Consider the following 25,711-nt stretch of genomic DNA (forward strand, 5'->3'; position numbering starts at 1 on the left):
GCCCATGTATTTTTACTTACGTATTATGGTCATTATTTTTATGAAATGCTCTCATCTATTTTGTATTAAAAGCATGCTATTTTGAGTTGTTTCACATACCAGTACGTTTGTATTGACCCCTTATATTTCAGTGTCTGAGGCTCAATCCAGGGGTCCCGCCAAACCGTAGAATCTTCAGACCGATGTGTGCAGTTGGTGAGCCTTCTTTATTTCGGAAGGCCTGTTGCTGGAGTATTATTTTGGATTTTAATTTTGGGTCCGACTAGGACCTTGTCCCATTATAGACAAGTTATTATATTCTGATGTATTAGAGATCTCGCACACTGAGATGGATATTGTCTAGATGTCTATTGATTTCATTCGGTATTGTAAAATTGAACTCAGAGTATGACCATAACGTCTATTTATTTTCGCATTTCTCTTTATTGTATGTGAACGATGTTCATGATTTCCAGATAGAAAAGAGGTGCTCGGGCCTCCACGGTTCGGAATGCCCATCACGGTCAGGGCCTCGATTCGGATCGTGACAAAGATGAATACTGAAAGCTAGCAGTATTTTTTAGGAACTGAAAATGCATACAGTTGTGGATCAAATGCATAAAGATGAAGGTGGAAGAAGATTAAAGAAAGCAGCAAGAGCAGAAAGGTATAATATGTAGAATTAAGCCACTTAGTCAACAAATTTAGGATTCACAAAGATAGTCCATATTCAATCACAAATCAAGAAAATGTGGCCTTTTATGATATCTTTTACAAAGTTCAAGTGACTTGCCTTTGTGTTCATAAATATTTGTAATGACATGATAGAAAAGACAAGTTCTCATTGCATGTTGAGCTACATAAAGTCAAGCAAGTAGTACATATCGTGTGATCTTGTAAGCTAACAGGTGTCATACATGTTCACAGATATATCTTTGATCAGTTATTCTAATAACTTCTAATCAATTATATATCTGTCAAGGTGGGGAAAAAAATATAAGAAAATAAATTAATCATGTATGTTTGAATGGAAAATGATTAAAAGAAACTTACAAGAAAGCAGTATGTGACGTTACCTATAAAACTAAAATACTAAGGTGACCAAAAAATCAGAATAATCGATTAATCATTTTCTTTGTTACTTCATCTTCCTAAGTTTTCAATGGTTGATTCCACCCATTGAACAATCATATATGAAATGAGAATCCAAAAATCTTATATTTTCTATCAAAAAAGGTCACAAAAATAAGAAACATACTTCCTGCAATTAGACAACATAAAGACAATAAAAACTATATATATAAATTACATTATACCTCAATTATGTCAATTCGAATGTTTTCTTAATCGATATAGAGCACCGAGTGAAAACACATCATCTGTTAATCGTACTAAAGGTCTTAGAAATTGTACAATATATGTTGACTTTCTTCATCGGTGAACCAATATGTGCATCACTTTTGTATTATTATGCACCATTCTTATCTCCTTTACAATTCTCTACAGATTTTCTCTTGTTGTAGGCTTTGTTTCGTCTATTTTCCTTAAAAAGAAAAAATCAGATATGGAGTGGCTTCTCTATATTTTTCATACTTTCTTCCTCTGCTTATAAATTTCATCTATTTTTGAGTGAATCGGTAAACTTTTCTTTTCACTATTTTAGTAATAGATCCATATGTTTTGTTATATGATTGTTCTCTATTCTTCACTCTTTTAAAGGTAATTTTTTTTATTGATGGCATCTTATGGTGTCTCTTTGTTTTATAGATTTTTTTTCTCTTCTAATGCTTTTTTTTTCTGGTCAATTTTTTTTTCTAGATTTCTAAATAAGAGTAATATCAACTTCTTGAGTTCTCTAAAATTGTTCTTTGTCGGATCTTCGACATGCAATTTATACGAAAATCAATTTAAGAAAAGTAAAAAAAATAATTATGAAATAAACAGAAATTAAATCAAACATGTTGCATGTACAAAAAATTTAAAGTAAGCAATAAAGAAATTTATAATTCTTTTAAAAATGTGAAAGTTCATTCTCACCTCTTAGTAGACAACTTCTTTGGCGTCATCCTTCCAATTAACTTCACTTGAAGACTTTAATTGCTTTAATCCACCTCTTCTTCTTGAAATCTCAGTTTTTTTAATTTTCTGAATAAAAACATAAAGTACAAAATTATTCATACAAAGAGATAATAACTCAAAAATTAAAAGAAGAAAAACAAACAAAACAACAAAATGAGAAAAACATAAACAGGAAATAGCAAGAAAGAAAATAAATAAAGTAATAAAAGGAGAAAATAAGAGAAGAGACACAACAAAGAAGATGCAAGAAAAGTAATGAAGAAGAAAAGAGGGGAAAAAAAATGGTGTAGATGTCCCATTAAAGTGAATAGGTAGATGTGTATCTCTCCCTAAATTAAAAGTTTGAGTATATAATTGAAGTACAATTCAAGTAACATTTGGTATAATAATTAACTGCAGTGTTGGTTCAGTTGCTCACACTTTCTCATATAGCTTAAAAAGCAAGAACATTCCAATTTTTGGCAGGCTACAGTCCCAAGGAGGTCCTTCACAATGCGTGTTAAATAGAATCCTCCTGTGTACTCATATATCATGTTAAATACTATTGCTTCACTCTCATCGGAGGCGTGTTTCGAGAAACTGGATCCTTAGCTTCGCTAGCTCTAGCTATAGCCCCAATAGTCTTGAAGCTGAGGCAAAGGCTCTCTTTCAAGGACTCACTATTGGATAAAAGCATGTTATCTCTTCCCTTGAGATAAATATTGATTCCAAAGAACTTGTTAGGCAACTTAATTGTTCATTCACTGACATATCTTCTCTCTTATGTGATTGCAGATACATTCTACAAACAACGGATAATTCAGAGATACATCACATTTACAGAAAACAAAACAGACTAGCGGATGCTTTGTATCTCTACTATTACTACTACTGCTTTTATGCATAGCTCCTCGACTACAACTATGTTTTTTTGGGAGTCTCCACTATGCATCCTTAATGAATATTTTGTGCGCAGATCAACATAGAGATATGACAGTTAGAAGGGTGAAATACCCACTATTAAATCAGGACATGTATAAAACAGGAGTTAATTCCTTGAATGGTCACTTATGTTTGAAAAATTTCCTACAAATATCACTTTTGTTTTATTTAGGACAAGAATATCATCCAACTTTTCTTTTTTCCTTAAAATATACTTAAGACCTCAAAAATCTTTTTCTCCTACTTAGAATGCCATGTCATTAAATTTTTTTTTTCTTTATAAATGTATAACTTATCAAATTTATTTAACTAAAGTTTTATCCTAATTCTTTTTTTAAAAAACAAAATTATACATGACATATTAATCATTGAAGATTAATTTAATTATATCAAAAGCTTGAGTTATTTTATTTGATATGTAATCTTCAAAGTTTCTTTTATTTACTTATTTGTTTCACCACTTAATAATAATTTTAAAATACAAGTACTTATACGAATTGGTACAATAATTTTTTTTGTCGTTTTATTTTATATACTAAAAATTCTTAGAATATAAAAGAAATAAAATGATGGATTTCATATTTTAGACATTAAGTTTGTTATTTATATGAGAATAAAAGAATTAGATCTCCTTTTTTGAAGGAAAGAAAAATTATGTAGTCTTGAAACAAATTAAATTTTTTAAGAAATATTAACAAAATGATACCTTCTTCAATACTATTACAAATGTATTTATAAAATATTACTCAATCAATTATTCTTTGCTTTTGATGAATTTAGAATGAAGTACGGATATAAATTAGTGTTTAATTGTCTAATAAAGTAAAATATAAATATAATGATCACAAGAAAAGTGAAGAAAATAAATTAAAAATAATAATTTTTTTTCTAAATTTTTATTTCTTATCTTATGGATTTACTTGATTTATTTATGGGCAATTACTTGTAAAAAATCTACAAGAAAAAAAAAATCATCTTTTCACTATATATTTATAAAAAATTACCTTGAATAAAAAGTTGCAAGTCATGTATGTCCAAATTAAATTTTTCAGGAAATAATACATATTAAATTTTTCTTATTGAATTTTATTTAACAACAAAAAATACCGTAGATTTGGCATCAATGCTTTTAAATAACAAATTATATTCTTTTATTCTCTATTACTCTATATTTGAAGGTAATATAATATCTTTGGATTATATTAATCCAAAAAATCTTTTGTATAATCCAAAAAAGTGGATTTTATTCTTTTATTCTCATATAAATAATAAATTTAATGTCTAAACTATGAAATCCATCATTTTTATTTATTTTACATTTTAAGAATCTTTAATATATAAAATAAATAACAAAAAAAAATTAAATGAGTACCAATTTTCATAAGTACTTGAGTTTTAAATATTATTAAGAGCAAGATGGATGAAGTGGAGGCTCGCCTCAACCCTCAGGAGTGTTGTGCGATAAGAAGGTGCCCCTTAAGCTTAAAGGCAAATTCTATAGAGTGGCAGTTCGTCCGGACATGTTGTATGGAGCAGAGTGTTAGCCGGTTAAGCACATTCACATCTAGAAATTGAAGGTGGTGGAAATGAAAATGTTGCATTGGATGTGTGGGCTTACTAGAGGGGACAGAGTTAGGAATGAGATTATCCGAGAGAAGGTGGGAGTGGCTTCGGTGGTGGACAAGATGCGGAAAGGAAGGCTGAGATGATTTGAGCATGTGATGAGGAGGGGCACGGATGCCCCGATTCATAGGTGTGACAGGCTAGCGTTGGATGGCTTCAAGAGGAGTAAAGGTAGGCTGAAGAAATATTGGAGGGAGGTGATTAGACATAACATGGAGCAGCTTCAGCTTACTAACGACATGACCCTAGATGAGAAGGTGTGGAGGTCGAAGATAAGGGTAGAAGACTAGTGTTAGTGTCTGGGTTGTAGCAAGCAGTCAGGAGAGCTCTTGTGTAGTCAGGTTAGTAATCATAGGACAGTGTACATAGATGTCTTTGGTATGTAAGTGTATGTTACTACTAGGTGGGTGTCCTATTTCTTATTTCTTAGTTCCTATTTTTCTTACTCCGTGTTGCTCTTATTTTTCGTATCTTATATTTCTTTGATTTTATTTTATTATTTCTTATTCTTTATTTCGGTTATGTCATCCATCCCCTTGTTTACTATCCTTTATCTTGAGCCAGGGGTCTATTGGAAACAGGTTCTCTACCTCTTCGGAGGTAGTAGTATGGACTGCGTACGTCTTACCCTCCCCAGATTCCACGCTGTGGGAATACACTGGGATTGTTGTTGAAGTGGTGAAATAAATAAGTAAATAAAAGAAACTTTGAAAAGTACTTATCAAATAAAATAATTCAAGTTTTTGGTGTAATTAAATTAATCTTCAATGATTAGTATATCATATGTAATTTTTTTTTTTAAAAAAAGAATTAGGATAAAAACTTTAGCTAAATAAGTTTGATAAGTTAAATAGATCTATTTATATATAAAAAAAAATTTAATGACATGACATTCCAAGTAGGAGAGAGAAGGTTTTTGAGATGTTAAGTATATTTTAAGGAAAATAAAAAAAGTTGAGTGATATTTTTGTCCTAAATAAAATAAAAATGATATTTCTAGGCAATTTCTTAAACTTGGATGACCATCTAGGGAATTTACTCTATAAAACAACTAATGATGTTTGTATAGATAGTCGTGTTGTACATATTTCTCCTAGAATAGCTAGGGTTACTTCCGCTAGCACTTCTGTAGTGGCTATGCCACAGGGAGAGTCCCTGTAAAATTTCTGTTAAATAAACAAAATCTTGTTTGACCAAAAAATAATAATAATAACAGCAAGAAGTCAACAACAACATATTTACTTTATTCCTAAATATTTGTCATATTTTAGACTTGCATCCTCTATTAAGAAAAATATTAATTAAAAGTAATTTGACTACATTACCATCATTTATTACTTCGCTTTGTGTAATATGTAGTACTTATCTTATTTGCACTAGTTATACTAATATCTCTCTATATTTATAACTAAAATAAAGATGTAATAAACCACTAATTACTCCCTCCATTCAACAATAGTTGTTCGCTATTATCATATCACTCTTTGAATATAATAAATCTAATGCTTTGAGAAGGAATAATATTCACTAATAAAGGGGAAATGAATAAATTATTCATTAGTTTTTCAAATTGTATAAGTATTATTGTATATCTATTTTTAGTATAGTATATAAATCTTGATGGCTATATCACAAGTATTTAGGAACATTTCAAAATAGCAAATTCTCTTATATAAGAAGTCACGGTGTGGCAGGTGAAGCACACACCACATCGTCGACATCCCTGCTTGCCGTCACTTGACGTGCTTGCTTTGTGATTTTATTATATCATCTTTAATTAATTATTATATGTCATTTACGTATTAAAAATATTAATTATGTTTAACAAATAAAATAAAAGAGACATTTTTTACATGTCTGCTTCAACTACTTCAATGATAATTTTACTATATTATCCCTAATTAATTATTATAAGTCACATAAGTATTAAAAAAATAATAATATTTAATATTAAATTAACTTGACATCTTATTTGAAGTCTACTTAATTTTTTTAACAGATATTTTTTATAATAATTTTGATATATCACTTCTAATTAGTTATTATAAATCATTTAAGACATGTTTGTACTATATCATCCCTAATTAATTATTGTGATCATCTAAGCATTGTGCTATTTAAATTAGAATAGAAAAAATTATTATAAATCCCAATAATTAAAAAATAAATTATTTAGAAAACATAATTGACTAGTAGTGCCACAAAAGTTTGAACAAGGAGAGTAACATATATTATTTGAAAATTACATTAAAAAATATTATAAATTACAATAGTTAATAATTTAAAATATCTAAAAAAAATAAACAATCTGGCATATATTCAAGAAAAATACATAATAAATCACAACATTTAACAACTTAAAATATCTAAAAAATAATTAATTTGTTATATATACCAAAAAATATGTAAAAAAAAATATTAATCACAATAATTAACAACTTAAAAAATTTAAAAAATATAAAATATTAGGTTGACTCTTGAAATTATATAAATTCCACTTAAATTGAAATAGAAAAAAAGTTATTATAGATCTCAATAAGTAAAAACTTATATTATTTTTAAAATATAATTGACTATCAATGCCACAAAAGTTCGGACAAAGAGAGTAACATGTTTTAGTTGAAAATTACATAAAAGTTATTCTAAATTACAAGAGTTAACTAACTTAAAATATTTCATTATACTATGTGAAAAGTACAAAAAGACTGATTGACTCTCGAAATTATATGAGTGTCATATAATTAATTTTTTTAAGGTAATATGATTTAATATGCTCAAGAAAAACAATTCAATATGAAATAATTTAAAATATTACTTTAATATCATCCACGCATCACGCGAGTACGTTACAAATTTCATTAATCAAAATCTATAATCTATATCTATATCTATAATCTATAATCTATAATCTATAATATATTAAAAGTGTGAAAACCCTTAGAAAAGTTATTTGAACTTTTTTGCCCTTCATTAAAATACTCCATAACAGACAAAATTGTCATTTACTATTTTTAAAAAATAATTATCATTAAATTGTTATTTAAATTCTTAGGATTAAAAAAAATAGGAAAAATTTCATACCTAAAAGGAATTAAATATAATGTGTGAAATTTTTTGTTAGGAGGCATTTGCAATTTTTTAGGAGAAAAGTGATGTAAAAGGAAAATAGAATTAAGAACCAAAATATGTTTGCTGAAAAGGAAAAACGCATGGAAACTTTTAAGAAAAAAATTTTACTAAACAAAACAAATATATATATATATATATATTAAATCTATGCAAAAGGAAAAAAATTATTTGATTCAGGTATGAAATTGTATTATTTAACACTTCTAAATCAATTAGAATTTTACCTTATATAAAACTTCTAAATCATATTTTTTTTACCTTATATAAAAAAATGTCTATAATTCTATTCAAATCGTATTTTGATCAAATTTTACCTAAAATTTTTTTGATTTGATAATTGATAATTAATTAAAGTTTTCTTCTTGCGTTCATGACTAGAGTTTTCTAGCCTTCTTTGTTATATGAATTTATGAATTTTCTTTCAATTTTCTATTATATGTATTTAGTTTAATTGTGAATAAATCATGAGATCTAACATATCATCATTATGTTTGTTCATAAACTTTATTTATTGTATTTTTTGAGGAGTATGACAATCCATACATTCTACCAAAATTTGTTTCTCCTACCATCCATCATTTTTTTAGTATTGGTTTCAAAATACGGTCATAAGCTGAATATTGTTTCTATATCTTTTTTGTCTTGAAAAAAATGACTGTCGACAGCCTCTTCATTTCTTTTCTTTGTTTATCTCAATTGTGGGAATTTTGGCATATTGGGATCATTAAGTTTTTACATGTAAATGGATCTAGAAAAATGAGAAAGGGTTTATTACTATATTTTTTGTCTATATGAAAACCTTAATTTGGTGTTATTGTGATCTCCATAATGCGTTCATGCAGGTCATTGAGATATCAAAAGCAAATAAAGTCAAATATGAGCTAGACAACAAAATTGGTCTTATTAAGGTATATGGCACGATGATCTAAATTAAGTTAGCTCTAAGCGATCCTCTGAGGAGAAATATGATCATAAGGATAATTTTAATTTCTTTTATCAATTTAAATAATTATAATTCCTTAGTAAATGATGTTTTGCAACTTGCAAGCATGTTTTTTCATTCAAAGTATTAGTTTAAAATTGGGACATAACTTTTTTCTACTATCTGATTTTTTAATTGTATATAAGTCAAAGCTGAAGTATTCTAGCAAAATTATTAATTTTAAAATTAATGACACTTTCTAATGATTTTATTGTTTGCATATATTTATTTATGATACTATATTTTGGAGAATTTATTTTCTCTAGGTTTTGTGTTTGTAATATAAATTTTTTAATGTGTAAGTCATTTAACTAAAGCATATTAAATATTATGTTGTTTTTTATTATAATTTTCTTCACAATCTTATTTTGTGAATGTTTGTAATGTAAGCTTTGCATAACGTCATATTATTCAATTTCAACTTTAATTATTTTCTAGGTTCACAAATATATTTTTTATTATAGAAATTTATGAGCTAAAGTTGTAACTATTGTTAATGGATCTTCGTGATTTTCAGATTTATTTTTTTATGAACAAAAAAAAAATTATATTTATTTGTGTTTGATTAATAAAATGATTTGAATTTTGTGGGCGTGGACATGTATTACATTATAAGGTATGTTAATACCTCATGAAAATGATTATGAAGTCAATTTTTTAAATTTTTTCTTTTTGTAGGTTAGGAAAAAATGTCTGTTAATTTGAATTTAAATTGTTGAGTTGTTACTCAATTAATCATATTCATTATTTACTTGAATTTGTAATCCATGTTAAAGCACATATCAAAAAACTAATTTGAATAATAAAAAAATCTAAATAGAATATTAATTGATTATAAAGGTCCTAGATTAAATGATATGAAAGACACTCTGATGACATAATGCATTAAATTAAGTATATATGTTTGAAAATACCTTAGATCAAAGGATGAGAGATTGGATTATAATAAATCTAACAAATAAAACGTGTTTTAACTTCAACTATTTTCATGAATTAAAAAAGATAATTTTATTTTAAAAGTATTTTTGAGAAAATACATTTAAAAGCACTTTTAAAGACTTTGTCAAATATTTAAAGTTAGTCAAATACTAATAGTTGTTCTGTTTCTAAATTTATTAGTCAAACACAAATTGATTTTAGTCGAAAAATAGACATCAAAATAATTTTATAAAATTGAACTTATTGAAACAAATTACACGCGTGGAACACATCCACGCGTATGCTAAGACTAGTATAATAATATATGTCTAACTAGAAATTTATCAACCAAACAAATGAAAATTTTAGTTAAATGATAGAATTATATATAACATAAATTTTTCAATGATCAACATTGAACCGTGCATGGCACAATCGTAACCAACTAGTGATTTTTAGAAATATGACAGAAAATGCTAAAAAGACAAAAATACCCATGCCCAATTGAACACAGGTCCAAAGCGGGTCGGATCTATTTACCCTATATTAACAAACCGAAACGCACATTGTTCCTTTGTTTACCAACACTTCTCAGTCGTCCCTTCTTTACTCTCCTCCTCCTCATCTACTCCGGCGACGGCAACTCTTCCTGATTTCTCATCGGAATTGTAGCATTCACATCAGCATTACCATCTCCACAGCACTTTACTCTTGCCTCTCCACTCGTTTACTTCGCTCTGTTTTTCGCCTTTACGGTCAGACAGAGTTCTCTGTTTAACATTTAGCCTATTTTTTGGTTTTATTTGGTGTTGTGTAAAGCGTTGGCGTTGTTTTTCTGCTGTTTTTAGTAGTTTTGGAGAAGTTAAATTGAACCCTAGATTATTGTAAATTGCTTTTTTGCATGCCTGTTTGGCTTTTGTTTTTGTTGCATTTGCAACGTGTAGTTGTTTTGTTGCGTTTTTGCTCTGGTTTGGTCACTTTCGTTGCGGTATTATTTGCTTTAGGGTTTTTGAGACTTTTGAATTTATGTTTAGCCTCTGAGGTTATGTGTAGGATTTCTCATCGAATTGTAGCATTCACATTGGAATCTTCACCTCATCAGCACTCTACTATTGCGTCTCCACTCGTTTACTTCGCTCTGTTTTTTCGCCTTTACGGTCAGACAGAGTTCTCTGTTTAACATTTAGCCTATTTTTTGGTTTTATTTGGTGTTGTGTAAAGCGTTGGCGTTGTTTTTCTGCTGTTTTTAGTAGTTTTGGAGAAGTTAAATTGAACCCTAGATTATTGTAAATTGCTTTTTGCATGCCTGTTTGGCTTTTGTTTTTGTTGCATTTGCAATGTGTAGTTGTTTTGTTGCGTTTTTGCTCTGGTTTGGCCACTTTCGTTGCGGTATTATTTGCTTTAGGGTTTTTGAGACTAATGAATTTATGTTTAGCCGTTGAGGTTATGTGTAGGATTTCTCATCGAATTGTAGCATTCACATTAGAATCTTCACCTCATCAGCACTCTACTGTGGGTTTCCACTTGTTTACTTTGCTCTGTGTTTTGCTTTTACGGCGAGAGAGATTTTTATGTTTGACATTTATCGTTTTTTGCGTTTTGTTTTGGAGTTGGGTAAAGCATTGTAGTTCTTTTATGATGTTTTTAGTGGTTTTAGAGATTTTTTGAAGTTAAATTGAACCCTAGATTATTGTAAAATCACTTTTGCATGCCTGTTTTTGAGGCTTCTTTGCAATGTGCAGTTGTTTGGTTGCGTTTTTGCTCTGTTTTGTTTACTTTCATTGCGGTGGCATTTGCTTTGGGGTTTTATGAGACTTGTGAAGTTTATGTTCTGTTTTTGAAATTTGATTTCTCCTTTTGTTTCCTAGGGAGTGGGAGATTTAGGGAAGTTCAAGGAAGGAACTGACGTTCTTTGTCCTATGGACACTCTGTGTAGGATTATATTAGAACAAATAAAACTTTAGGTCTAGCATTGCGTCTGCATAGTATGACTTTTGATTTTTTAGTACAAGTCTGATTTAAAATACGGTTATCAAGCTTCCCCTGCCTACGAGAAGGGGTCCCCCCCTTGTCAATAATCATTTTGGATGCTTATGGGTTTATGCTGCATTTGATGACTTAAAGGTTGCTCTTGCACCAACTTCAGTTACTAAAGTTTGATCTGGTGGGGAACCCAAGAGGATAGGCTTCGAGGTTATACATGGATCTCCCGGGTTCTAGTGTAGCGTAGGACTTATTTTTCCCTTGAATTCAATTGCTACAAGTTGAAGTTGGTAGTGTATTTGGCTTGAGAGATATAGACTCATGTAGTAGATGATTCTGTAGAAAGAAAAAGCATATGTCCTCTGTAAAATTGATATAAGACAGAGAATTCCACCTAGAGCCAATTATGATCATTCTCTTATTTCCTTAGATTGTTGAAGTTGGAACCACAAGAAGTCTTGCTTCAAATTTGAGAATTGGTGTTTAGGGGTGGATGGTTTTAAAGGGCTGAACCAGAAATGGTTGTCTGAAATTGTGTTACAAGGTTTCCTTGATTTTCAGTTAGCCAGTATTGCTAAAGAACAAACTCAAGGAATGAAGCAGACAAACTTTGGGGAGTTGGTTAATAAGAAGAATAGTCTATTGAGTGAGTTAACTGAGCGGAGCTGGATCAGATACAAAACAATATGAACTTAATGAAGACAAGATGATGATTATAGCAATACTGCAGCAATAATGGTGGAACAGGAGGAACTTGCTAACAATGATGAGGCAAGTTGGAGACAGAAATCAAGAGTGTTGTGGCTCAAGCAGGGGTAAAGACACTAAATTCTTTCTGAGAATGGCTACTGGTAATAAAAGATATATAATACCATATACAGGTTTTTTTCTTTTGATCAGGTAAACGTATTTTCAATACCTTATACAGGTTGAAACTTAGGGATGAAGAAGTAGTGAAAATGCCTATGATTAAAAGAACCATTGTGTATTTCTACAAGAAGTTATATGCAGAAACAGAATCTTGGAGGCCTTCAATTGAATTCTTAGGTTGCTCTAAAATCAGTGATGAAGAGAACGAATGGTTAAAAAGACCCTTCACAGAGTTAGAGGTCTTCAAAGTTTTCAATTTGTGCTCAGTGGAAAAGACTCCTTGTCCAGATGGTTTCACAATGGGATTTTATAAAGAATGCGGGGAAGTTATTAAGGAAGATATAATGTCTACTATTTAAAACTGTCATCAGAATGAGATGTTTGAAAAATCTTTCAATGCTACTTCAGGTGCCTTGATTCCCAAGAAGAATGGTGCTGAATAGTTAAAAAGATTTTTAGACCCCGTTAGTCTCGTTGGAGGGGTCTATAAGATTATGTCCAAGCTCTTAAAAGAAAGGATGAAATAGTGATGGGAAAGCTGGTTGATATGCATCAATGGCTTTTCTCAAGGGAAACAGATCATGGATGTTGCAGTATTGACAAATTAATTAGTTGATTTCAAAGTGAAACTCAAAAGGTCAGGGATTTTATGCAAGTTGGACATTGAAAAGGCTTATGATCATGTCACTTGGGAGTTCTTGCTCAAAATCCTTGAAGACATTGGTATTGGTAACAAATGGTAATCTCATATCATACATTGCGGATAGGATAGTGTTGGTGTTGATGCTATAGAGCATTATGCATTTATCAAAATAAACATGTTCATTGGTAGTCTCAAGAGTCACAAGTACGCGTAGGGTGGATTTGTTGGATACTTGGAGTTTTGGAGGTTAGTCTGGTTGTATTAGTTGCAGGGAGAGAGAAGTAAGTATTCGGTGGCTGCTATGCTTTTAAAAGCAAAAGGTGCAGTTTATAAAAAATCTAGAAAGAAATGCAAAATTTACAAAAATATTTAAGTACCAAATTTGTATGAATATAGTGCTATAACAGTAAAATTCCAATTGAAATAGTTAATTCCAGCGTTTAATGTACAATTAAGTCAATGCTAATTCACAACAACAACAACAACAACAGACCCAGTATATTCCCACCTAAGTCAATACTAATCCAACTTACTAAATTTGAGATTTAAAGATTCTTTCACTTCTTTTTGGGATCACTTTTTACATTATTTGAAACACACATTTCTTTTAAAGCGTGTAACTTTGTCCATGAAGCAATAACTCCTATCTTTACATTGTTTCATCGCTTTAAAGTAGCAAATAGATGGCTTTTAATAATACTGGAGCTGCATTGGTTCTCTAAAGTTCTCTATGGTACTATAGTGAAACAATATTTTGTAGTTGACTTGGAATCTTATAAGGTTTTTTGATAAGGTGTAATTAATATCTATAATGTGGTGGGAAACTTTCGTAGTATATAAGTGGTTTACAAAATTAGAGAACCTAAACAAAAAAATGTGGTCCTCTGAACTATCATCCACCTCTTGGGTTCTCTAAACAACAAAAACAAATCACGCCTCAGTCCCAAACAAGTTGAATTCTTGCCGACTATGTTTCTCCATTTGAATTTTTCTTGTTTCCTGTTTTTTGTAAGGTTCTCCATTTAAATTTATCTCAAGCCAATATTATACAAAATAAAAGTAAAAAGTACTTGAAGTTCTCTATTTTCTTCTTGGTGCTCCTAGGATTCAGTAAAAAATCAAAGACACGCTTTCATCTTTGCACTGATTCACATAGGATGGATTAACTTACTGTATTAGTTTTGCAACTGTTTTGCAACTGCTGGTGTTCAAACTTGGGTGGACTATACCGATTTCAAGCCCTTGGAATATCAAAACTGTAATAATGGTTTCCATTTATTTTTTTACAAGCAATAAATAGTTGAAATGGCTATATTCAAACTAAGGTCTCATTTGTTTGCACTTAATGAAGGTCTTAATTTTAGTCCATTAAAACCATTTTTGTAACCTGTGAATCTTAATCATTAAGTGTGTTTTTTCCTTTTATGTTTCAACTACTTAATGCATCTCAATAGATCTGAAATTAAGATCTGTAACAAAGTCTTAATATCATTAAGATGTCACTATTTTCATCCATTCATCGATATCTCCATTGCCCACTATTACAAACTACCACCATTGTCGCCCACCATTATCAACTACGTGCCACCAACCGATCTCCTCATCCACTACCCTCGTTATTGTCTGTCACTACCTCTAGCTACCATTTATAATCATCATCACTAACCACCATTGCCACAACAACCACGAATCACCGCTTTTGGTTACCACACTATATATCAGCAACCGTCATCATTGTTCACCACCTACATTAACTATCACCATCATCCATCACAACTATCAACTGCCACCAACAACTATCGCCATGCATCAACCTCTACTGTCAATTACCATCACCAATAGCTACTGCCCACACTCCCCCATTAGCCAACATCATCCTCAATCAGCATCCACAACCACAACCCTAGCTGTCACCACTACCATATAATTGCTTAAAGAATTTTGCTAATATATAGTGTATTAGATTGATTTTGTATTTTATTGAATTTTATATTAATTTATCTTTTAAAAAATTTATAGATTAAAGGTGTTAAAAACGAACATTCTTAATTACTTAGTATTTAGATTTTACTATAATTTCTTAATAATTCATATGTGCATTAAGATTCAGACATCTAAGTCTTAATGTGCATCTTAATATTCAGATGTCTTAATCTCAGTGAAAACAAATCAGGCAATTCACTCAATTGAATAGGAGAGTATTAGCTTTATTTAAGAATCAAGAAGAACATAAATGTATTGCTTCCTCCATCCCAATTTATGTGAAGGTGTTGGACTAAGGCACGGAGTTCAAGAAATAAAGGAGGATTTGAAACTTGTGGTCTAAAATGAGCCATCGATATTTGTGTTGTTATAACTTATAAATCTTGTGATGAAGGGTAAGATGGGTATTTTTAAAGTTAAATTGTTAGTTTGTTACTAAATAGGTATCATTCTTTTTGCAACTGACTAAAACGGAAATGGTGTCACGCAAATAGGAGCTGAAGGAGTATTGCATAGGGTAATATATTAATATATAATTTGTCGTTCTTTTATGTCACATCCTCCTTTACCAGCAGTAAGCAAAAAATTATACTTTTATATGCCTTTTGTTGTGTCTACTAGTATAATCATGCTCTAGATTAGGTGAAGTGCATGCACCATTCCTATTCTTTAGCCAAGTAGATATATGGGACTATGCTTCTTATGTGGATGTTGAATCTGTTTGCTGACAATTTGACATCTACATGTGCAGGGTAGTGGTATATCTCCATGGAGAGACATTTGTAACCAAAATGTATTCTAAACGATCTGGTCAAGCTGATGACGCTGTTTCAGGGCCAGTTCGCACAAGTGACAGGCTTCGGCGAAGGCCATCATTGTATGGTCGCCCGTACTTGTATTATACTCCAAAGATAATCCGCCCTAAGAGAAGTAAGACCAAGACAAGGACCGCAGCGTCTCAGATTGCGAAGATGTTGCGTCCTGGAAGTCGGCCAGTGCGGACAAAAAATGCAGATGTATGGCTGTTTCTTGTTTTTCCCGCCTGTGTTTATGTTTGGTATCTTGTGAACGAAATGCATCTTCCTTTTTTGTTGTTCTTAAAACTCAAGATCTGTTTATACATTTAAGTTTACTCTGAAATGACAGTTTGGCTAGTGAGCATATCTTAGATTGTACTACGTTGTCTTCCTTTTTTCATGCTTATGGTAGTGAACGTGAGGATATCTGACATGCAGTTGGATTAAACTAATGTCGCTAATAGAAATTGTTACAATACAGTCTATGTTGTGTTTTGGTAACACCCTGGTGCCTATTTAGTTAATTTTCATGATCAGATAATTTTGTATATGGCACTGGATGGCGATATCTCACGAAATAATACCATCTCTGATGTAGTTAGCCTTGTTCTACGTTTGGTTGGGAAATGTTTTTCCTTTGTACCCATTTGATTCTGTTTCTCTTTCCATGAAGGGGAGCCTTGGAGTAACAGGTAAAGTTGCTGCCATGTGACCAGAAGGTCACGGGTTAAAGCCTTGGAAACAGCCTCTTGCAGAAATGCAAGGTAAGGCTGCGCACAATACACCCCTTTGGCCCTTCCCTGGACCCTGCACATAGCGGGAGCTTTAGTGTACCGGGCTTCCCTTTTTTACTCTTTTCGTGACATTTATCTTCTTATTTGCACATACATAGTAAGGTTTTTGTAAAAGTATTTAGGAGAAAAAGAACAAGTTATAAAGTGTTTGAAATGATTTTTGGGCAGTCAGTTGCTGCCAACCTTCGACGCTCTACGAGAAAGAGGAGAGTATCTGTGAACCTTGAAGCATATACAGACAGTTCTGGAACTGAGGATAATGACTTAATGGTAAGGTTTCTATTATTTTGTTAACATGAATTTCCAACTAAAACTGTAAAATAGCATATAGCAAGTTATATATGAATATCAAATGACCTATCTAATTTTTCATACTGCGTGAAGTGGTAGATGTTCTTCTGAAAATTGGTTTAATGTGAATTTGCTTCAGAGCCCGAAGTATCGAAGTTCTAGGAACCGAGTAGATAATAACAGTGCAAGTCAGGATGACCTCATGCCTCGACGTGAAGGACTGCGTCCTCGTCGTGCAGGATTACGACCTCGTCGGGCAAGAGCAATTGCAAGACAGCAGTTAACTCTAAGGTCTGATGATGAACAAGATACTTCTGACGAGAAGATTGGGCAGGATGATCCTGACAATGGAAATGATGTAGATGATAATGATGCTGATGATGGTGAGGCAGAGGATGAGGGTGGCGGTGACGGAGATGGAGAGGATGAGGGTGAAGATGAAGGCGACGAAGATGGCGATGATGATGAGGGTGAAGAACAGGACGGTAGAAGGCGATATGACCTCCGCAATCGAGCTGAGGTACGCAGGCTTTCTATGGAAGGAGTTAAACAAAGGCCAAGGTCTCCTCGTAGGGTACTTCAGCAAGGGATGGGGACCAAGGTGAACAGAGATGTAAGAAGAGGAGGATCCCGAGTTCATAAACGTCATCGGCTGACACGAGGTGATGACTCTGATGATTCTCTTCTTGTAGATGAGCTGGACCAAGGTCCTCCAATTCCTTGGGGTAGAGGTGGGAGCAGATCTGGACCACCTTGGCTTTTTGGGGGATTAGACATGCAAGGAACAACATCCTGGGGATTAAACGTGGCTGCTTCTGGATGGGGTCATCAAAATGAAGCTTTCACTAATTTGACATCTGGGATTCAAACTGCTGGACCAAGCTCCAAGGGAGGGGCTGATATTCAACCACTGCAAGTGGATGAAACTATAAGCTTTGATGACATTGGTGGGCTTTCTGAATATATTGATGCGCTGAAGGAAATGGTATTTTTCCCACTATTATATCCAGACTTTTTTACAAGTTATAACATTACCCCACCAAGGGGAGTTTTATTGTGTGGACCTCCAGGCACAGGTAAAACACTGATCGCCAGAGCATTAGCTTGTGCTGCGTCAAAGGCTGGCCAGAAAGTCAGTTTTTATATGCGGAAGGGTGCTGATGTCCTGAGCAAATGGGTGGGCGAGGCTGAAAGACAGCTAAAATTGTTATTTGAAGAAGCTCAGAGGAACCAGCCTTCCATCATCTTCTTTGATGAGATTGATGGACTTGCCCCTGTTAGGTCTAGCAAGCAAGAGCAGATTCATAACTCTATTGTGTCAACATTGCTGGCTTTGATGGATGGCCTTGACTCTCGAGGGCAAGTAGTCTTGATTGGTGCAACCAATCGGGTTGATGCCATTGATGGAGCCTTGAGGCGACCTGGAAGATTTGATCGTGAATTTAATTTTCCTCTACCGGGCCTTGAGGCACGTGCTGAAATACTAGATATTCACACTAGGAAGTGGAAACAGCCCCCGCCTAAGGAGCTAAAAATGGAACTTGCAGCTAGTTGCGTAGGATATTGCGGTGCTGATCTAAAGGCATTGTGCACAGAAGCTGCTATTCGTGCATTCCGCGAAAAGTATCCTCAAGTTTACACTAGTGATGACAAGTTCTTGATAGATGTTGAATCAGTTACAGTGGAAAAGTATCATTTTATAGAGGCCATGACGACAATCACTCCAGCTGCCCATAGAGGCTCAATTGTGCACTCTAGGCCATTATCTTCTGTTGTTGCACCTTGTCTGCACGGACCTCTCCGGAAAGCTATGAGCATCATTTCAGATATTTTTCCTCTTTCAGTTTCTTCAGAATTGAGCAAACTTTCCATGCTCTCCTATGGCTCTGCTGTTCCTCTTGTTTACAGACCTCGACTTCTGCTATGTGGTGGTGAAGGTGTTGGGCTGGTAATTAACTTTGGGCCCCTCTTTTATGAGTTGGAGAAATATGTACTTCCCACTAAATATACTTACTCATGTAGTTTTCCAGGATCATGTAGGGCCTGCAATTTTGCATGAATTGGAAAAATTTCCTGTTCACTCGCTTGGACTTCCATCCCTTCTTTCTGACCCTGGTGCCAAGACACCAGAGGAGGCATTAGTTCACATATTTAGTGAAGCAAGGAGAACAACTCCGTCAATACTCTATTTACCTAATTTCCATCTTTGGTGGGAGAATGTGAGTTATTGTTCACCCCTTTCCATTGCCTCATTCTACAGTGCTTTATTTTGACATTTTTAGTGCATTGGTGATTTTCTTGACCTTCCTTATTTCTTCAGGCACACGAGCAGCTCAAAGCTGTCCTGCAGACACTGTTGGAAGAGCTCCCATCTGACTTGCCTATACTACTATTTGGGACTTCCTCTGTACCACTTTCTGATCTACCTGATGAGCCCTCTTCAGTATTTTCACACCATAGCATGTATGCTTTGTTCAAATTGAGCTCCACCTTTTAGTTAGCATGATTCTCTTTGCATACTCTGGATATTCTTATTATTTACTTTCATTCAGTATGTTATCTGAACTGTTTTCCAGTTGCATGTAAATTTTACTTCCTCGTTGTTTTAGTTGGCAAACAGTTTCATGTTAGGTTTTGTTTGAAGGTTGATGTGTTCAATGATGTTACTTGTATTTGTGGATAAATTTCTAAAAAGAGGGAATAATTATACCAATGATGGTATTGGTCTCTGCCTACGTTGTGGTTTCTGCAACTACAGCTTTTTATCCTCAACACCATGGACAATGTATTTTCCTTTTAGGATAAACTGGATGTTTGCAGTCACAGACGGTTCTTACTCCAAAGTTTGGTAGGGTCAAAGGCACTTCTTGAAAGGTTGTGGGAATAAGTTCTCTACATAGGAGGAGAAGCAACTAGCAATTATACCTTTTGGGCCTAAATTACGTTGAGTTTGGTGGTGATATCAAGGTTGCGTCTGAAAGTAGTTTTGGGTATCGTAAAATATTTTGCTAATGATATTTGATTGCTTCTTGGTACATTTAAGGCAAGTTACTTTGTCCTTCGTCTAGCCAATAGGGTTCCTCTAAAACATCTCTAAGCAATTCATCTGGCTTTGACAGCATCTCTTATTTGTATCATTGGTGGTGAAGCTAGAAGGGAATTTGGTCTATAAACCCTTCCGTTTTCTTACATGCATAGCTTTTTACAGTTTAATTTTACATGGACCTTCTTAAGATGGTCACAAACTATTTTTAAATCCTTATTATCATTCTGCTCTTCTTTTTTTCATAAAGAAATTGTGACCTGGCATGCTGCATAATATATTCGGTTGACTTGGTTTGCTATAACCATTATCCCATAACATTTGCTTATCTGAAACAGCCTTTGGCAGAAATGCAAGGTAAGGCTGCGTACAATACACCCTCGTGGTGGGGCCCTTCCCCGGACCCTGCGCATAGCAGGAGCTTTAGTGCACCGGGCTGCCCTTTATGATCTTCTTAACCACTGATGATAGAGGGTCCATGTGATGGAGCATTGCTTTCAGTTGGTGAACAAGATAATGATGACAACAACTCCATTTCAGAAAGATAATGATATCTACAATCGGATATTAGTAGATTATGGAAAATGAAATACAACATATTGTTACTGAAAATTATGTTGCAGAAGGTGTTAATGTCCTTTAGGGATCCTACTATTGCAATCTCTATAATATGCTTTTTTGCTAAACTTTGGAGATTGCATGGAACCTAATTGTGTAAGCTTGTATGAAGCATCCTTTTGTGGACGGATAGATATAGAATTATACTTTGTTCCTTTTATTTCGGTAAATGATCTGATAAATGCTATATCTGGGTTCATTTTCGAGGTAGTACTAACAACTGTACGTTATCTGCGCTTTTTACAGCTTACGTTTAGATACTCCATCAGATGAAGACAGGTCTCTGTTCTTTGATCGTCTCATTGAAGCTGCTTTGTCAATTCAAGTTGAAGCTACGACAAAGAATTCTGATAAATTGGACTCCCTTCCTGAACTCCCAAAAGCGCCAAAGGTGTCTGCTGGACCGAAGGCGTCCGAATTAAAAGCCAAAGCTGAAGCTGAGGGCCATGCCCTTAGGCGATTGAGGATGTGCCTGCGTGATGTATGCAACCGGTATATATTTGATCTGAGAAAGCACATTAACTGGAGTCTCAAAACATGGTTTCTAAATTTAGTTGAACTAACTACATTTCATGGTAATATCCACATATTTATATTTTCAGATACTAAATCTTAATTCTACGTTTGGAAACGGAATGGCAGTGAATGTCTCATTGTTATATTTGAAAGTATTTGTGTATATGTTTCATGAATTTTTTGTTGTTCAGGGCATGAGAAACTCTATTGGATGAAGTAATCACCCTCTTATATGTGGAGTTGCCTCCATGTTGATGCACATCAGTGGAGATATGGTCTTTCAGAAATGGATTTTATGTTGTATTTGTGAAACTGCTTCATGTTTTCTTTTGCTTCTATTTTGCTGTTTTCACATCCCTGTGCATTAATCCTCACTTCAACCATTTGGCTCATCTGCACATTTTTTTCTTATAGTTTCTTCATTTTGTTATTTTCTTTTCCCCTTTCCCTCTGCATGTTTTGTGGGTGTTTCTGTCAAGTTTTGGTACAGGGTTTAGGTGTCACAAATTGTCTTCAATTATTGCTCATGGCAGTGTCATATATAAATTGTATTTTGATTATCCAGCACATTTCATTCAATGCAGGATTCTGTACGATAAACGGTTTAGCGTCTTCCATTATCCAGTAATGGATGACGATGCTCCAAACTATCGTTTGATCATACAGAACCCAATGGATATGGCAACTCTGTTGCAGCGTGTAGACAGTGGGAAATATATCACAACCAAAGCTTTCTTAGAAGATTTTGATCTCATTGTCACCAACGCAAAGGTAGATGCTTCTCTTTAATGCATTTGATACTTATGTATTTCTATCTGTCAAACTATCTGGATGGTAGGTCGGCAATTCTTAGTCTACATTCATGGTAGTAGGATGCGAGGAACTTATTGTGAAGCCTACTTTTGTCCTTCATCAATAAAAAATATTACATATCAAAGAAAAGGAGGATGCCAGGAATCACCATTGTACAACTTAAGCAAACTCGATATTACCATTGCATTTCAACTTTCGCCTCCCAACCACCCTACTCAAAATTGTGACAAGTCAGTACTGCACCAATCACTTTTAAAATTGACCAAGCTTACTATCTATCTTCATAGTATCTTTTCTGGTCCGATTTGCTCCCCTTCTTTCAGTCAGTATTTTCCAACTGCTTGGCTGAAGATGTTACTGTGGCTGCAATTGAACTAATCACTTTTTGTGTGAATTCCTTACAAATTGTTAAACTTGGTTCTGACTTCTCATTACGTTCTTCTAAATATTAACTTTACAATTGGGATTATAAGAGGGAACAACTCTTTCCTGTGAAATCTGTCTCTCATTCTGGTTTCTGAGTATAGCTTACATTAAGAACTGCAAAGGATAAGTGAATAATATTGGATAAGCAGTTTATGTCTATGTATCGCCGTATTTTGATGGTTTAAGCCTATGTTGCAGAAGTACAATGGAGATGATTACAATGGAGCGAGGATTGTTAGTAGAGCTTATGAACTTCAAGATTCAGTATGTTCACAGCTGCGACCAATCTCCAATTCATCAGTGTACTTTCTTGTATAGTTTGTTGGTCTTTGACATTGGGTGATGCATTTCTGCAGGTACAAGGAATGCTTTCCCAAATGGATCCTGCTTTAATTGCCTTCTGTGACAAGATTGCTGCTGAAGGGGGTCCAGCGTCAATTCCTGATGAATTAGGTGGAGATGCACTGCCACAAAATCCAGTCTTGCAGTCTTCTACTATGACTAGAGCAAGCGCCCGCCTGCGTAATGTCCAGCCTGAAGTCAACTTGGATCAGAGCTATGAAGCACTGAGAAGGCACAAGAAACATGCTGATTCTGCACAATCGGGTAATAATTTTTGTATTTGCTAAAAAACTGTTCCTGAGATCCAGATGTTCCTGATACATTTCTCTTGTGAACCTTGCATACCTTTTGGTTGTTCTAATGTTTCGAGACAAAGAAAATCCTCTTGTGGCTGACAATGATGTTCTATCTACGCTGTAGTGCCAGATGATGAATTACAACCTCAGGATCCATTGCCTTCCAAGTCATCTAATGACCATGAAGGAGGAGATGCTTTAGAGCGAAGGCCAGAAAGCAGTCTTGCAGACGGGAATAAACCCGCAGACATGCCAGATACAAGTGGAGGCACATGCCAAGATGTTACAATGGTAGATGCAGAAACGTCCCGTAAAATAGAGTCCGTGAAGAAGCAATTCCTGAAGCACACAAAGGGCTATGGCATTCCTCAGCTGGAAAGATTATACACTCGCGTCATGAAGGGTGTTTTTGAAACAAAAACTGGGACAAGCGAAGATCTCAAGATTTCAATTTTGAGTTTTTTGTCAAAATTTGCCAAGGATGCGTTGAAGTTTTAGTGTAGCACCAATTTTTCTAGCATGGGAATTTTTTATTTTTTTAGTTTCAACAGTTTATTTATCCGCTCATGAGATGTCAACGAATTTGCATCTATTGTGCTACACAGGAAAAGAGAAAAAAAGAGAAAATTATAGTTTTATTTCTTGCCGCCTCTTCTGCTTTTATGCACTTCTCATTAATATTAATATTTTTGTCTTCAGTACCCGCCCTCTGCTTAGCAATTGATTAAAGGCTTAGACTAAATGATAAATACAAGATCAATCAATTCACATTTGATGAAGTGCTTTGAGATAGAAAAGACGTTACAAATCGAATTGAAGGTCAACTCCTAAATAAGACGTGACAACGGGCGGTAAAAGAGGAGGCCTCGAATCTAGTTACAAAGTTCACGAGCTATTCCCAAACGAGAATTGGCTGTGTCAAACAAAATCCTCAAGTTCTGCTGCTGCAAATTGGCTATAACATTCAATACCGAGTTCACATTAGTTGGTGCTGCTGCCATTGCCAAACATGCCAAAGGACTTGCACTACTGTGAATCAAACTGTTCTCCATGGGCAGGACCAAGTCCATCCCTGTGAAGTGCAATATAATGGCTGGTGCAACAGCTTCATTTGTGGATGCAAAACACGTGTCAAATGCACCCAAGGAGCTAAATGGACCTTTCACTTGATTCCTAAACTCATCCCTGATTGCATTGTAAATTGGCTGGACGAATCGGGTAATGACCGTACCCGAGTCAATTATGGTGCCTGCACCGGTATTCGGGTCAAAGGCTAGGAGCTCGGGAGCTATAGGGACTAGAACGCGGCCCACACTTACGCCAGTCAAGTTCACGTAGTACAGAGACGGCCGATGTGGGCTCTTAAGAAGTGGTGTGGTTCTAATGTTCTTGGGTTGGCCTAATGGGCCGAGTTTGAGCAATCCAGAGAAATAATACGATTTGAAACTTGGTAAACAGTACGAGAATACACCCGAGTAGAGTGATGCGGATTGTGAGAGCAATGACATGGAGCCCCGACCCAAGCCCAATAACCCTTGTGGAGGGATTGAGCTCCCGGACACAGCACTGATGCATCCTAATGAATAATTCGGTATAACATCAGTGCCTAGTCTAAGAGAATCACGAGACAATGTGGCATAGAACGATGAGGCTCCACCGTAGGACTGATTAAAGAAGCAAGCACCCGGTGCACCAACAGCAGGGCAAGATTGCCCCTTGACCTGTGTGCATTCAGGTACAGAGCAATCCATCAACCCATAGGTCGATGACGTGTTGGGGGAAAATACAGTAGAGGAGCAGCCAGTGCAGCCACTGCATGGCACCCATGCAGTGTCTGCACTGGTATCCAAGACCATAAACATTAGCTGGCCCGGGGTACCAATCTTGGCCCGAACAACATAGTTACCAATGTTGAACACTTGTTGGCCTGAAGCAATAGGGGCTGAATTGGGCTTTTGTGCCACTAAACTTGACAAGTAAGAAAGCCTTTGTGGATCTTTTGAGGCCATGTTGATAACAGTGTTTTCCCAAGAAGTAGGCTTCGGCGTGTTGAAAGGTGAGCATTTTCCATAAATGGGAATGACTGAAAGTTCTTCATTGTTATTACTAGATGAACATGAATCAAAAGCTAAAGCTTTTGTTGTTGAAAGAAGAGTAATGAAGAAGAATGTAGCAATGGCCAAAGCCATGTTTTTCTTTTCTATCTTAACGGGGTTAGACTTAGCCACGACCCTGGAAAAGATAAGAATGTTGGTGAGGATACATGTCAAACAAGAAAGAAACAAGAGTATATATAGAAGACACCCCCAATCCCCTTCTCTTTTCACCCCATGCAGCTAGCTTCTCTGGTGTGAGTTGGGTGATAAATACAGAGGCGAATTCAAAATTTAGAGTACGTCAATTCAGGATGAGTATCATTATATTTTGTGACCACATTTTATTTTAATTTAAATACATAGACTCAAAAGCAATGAATTCAGTTGAATACGATAAACTTATCCTAGATCATGTATGGTAGGGGCGGAAGTAGAAGTTTAGTACGGGTTAGATCGGTTGAGTCAAACATCTTTTGCTCAAATGATGTATTTATGTTAAACAATTCATTGAATATGCACGAATATTAAATTAGAAGTCGGTTATTACCAGCATTTGAAATCGTCTTTCT

The 25,711-nt window shown here is 34.2% G+C and overlaps 2 protein-coding genes across 3 annotated transcripts; one reads left to right on the forward strand and one right to left on the reverse strand.

Moving 5' to 3' along the window:
* The first annotated feature begins 10,199 nt into the window (after positions 1-10,199).
* On the forward strand, positions 10,200-23,684 carry LOC107867357 (ATPase family AAA domain-containing protein At1g05910). 2 transcript variants are annotated; one of them, XM_047411008.1, is made up of 11 exons: positions 10,200-10,386; positions 15,862-16,126; positions 16,870-16,971; positions 17,132-18,940; positions 19,023-19,211; positions 19,313-19,455; positions 20,900-21,145; positions 21,754-21,940; positions 22,607-22,672; positions 22,765-23,014; positions 23,171-23,684. In XM_047411008.1, the coding sequence occupies exons 2-11, from the start codon at positions 15,902-15,904 to the stop codon at positions 23,542-23,544; spliced, it is 3,591 nt and encodes a 1,196-aa protein (XP_047266964.1). In that variant the 5' UTR covers positions 10,200-10,386; positions 15,862-15,901; the 3' UTR covers positions 23,545-23,684. The 2 variants fall into 2 exon arrangements, with proteins under 2 accessions (XP_047266964.1, XP_047266965.1); XM_047411009.1 differs by having other exon boundaries at positions 23,177-23,684.
* A 107-nt stretch (positions 23,685-23,791) lies between these two features.
* LOC107867358 (aspartyl protease AED3) lies at positions 23,792-25,375 on the reverse strand. Its single transcript, XM_016713542.2, has one exon. The coding sequence runs from the start codon at positions 25,233-25,235 to the stop codon at positions 23,919-23,921; it is 1,317 nt and encodes a 438-aa protein (XP_016569028.1). The 5' UTR covers positions 25,236-25,375; the 3' UTR covers positions 23,792-23,918.
* Between the last annotated feature and the right edge of the window lie 336 nt (positions 25,376-25,711).

This window comes from Capsicum annuum, chromosome 4 (assembly GCF_002878395.1).
Source record: "Capsicum annuum cultivar UCD-10X-F1 chromosome 4, UCD10Xv1.1, whole genome shotgun sequence".
Classification (NCBI taxonomy): Eukaryota; Viridiplantae; Streptophyta; class Magnoliopsida; order Solanales; family Solanaceae; genus Capsicum; species Capsicum annuum.

Coding starts and splice junctions, on each gene's coding strand:
- LOC107867358 (XM_016713542.2), bottom strand. CDS start 25,235: ATGGCTTTGGCCATTGCTACATTCTTCTTCATTACTCTTCTTTCAACA.
- LOC107867357 (XM_047411008.1), top strand. CDS start 15,902: ATGTATTCTAAACGATCTGGTCAAGCTGATGACGCTGTTTCAGGGCCA. Junction 21,146..21,753: donor CTGCGTGATGTATGCAACCG/GTATATATTTGA, acceptor CATTCAATGCAG/GATTCTGTACGATAAACGGT. Junction 21,941..22,606: donor TCATTGTCACCAACGCAAAG/GTAGATGCTTCT, acceptor CCTATGTTGCAG/AAGTACAATGGAGATGATTA.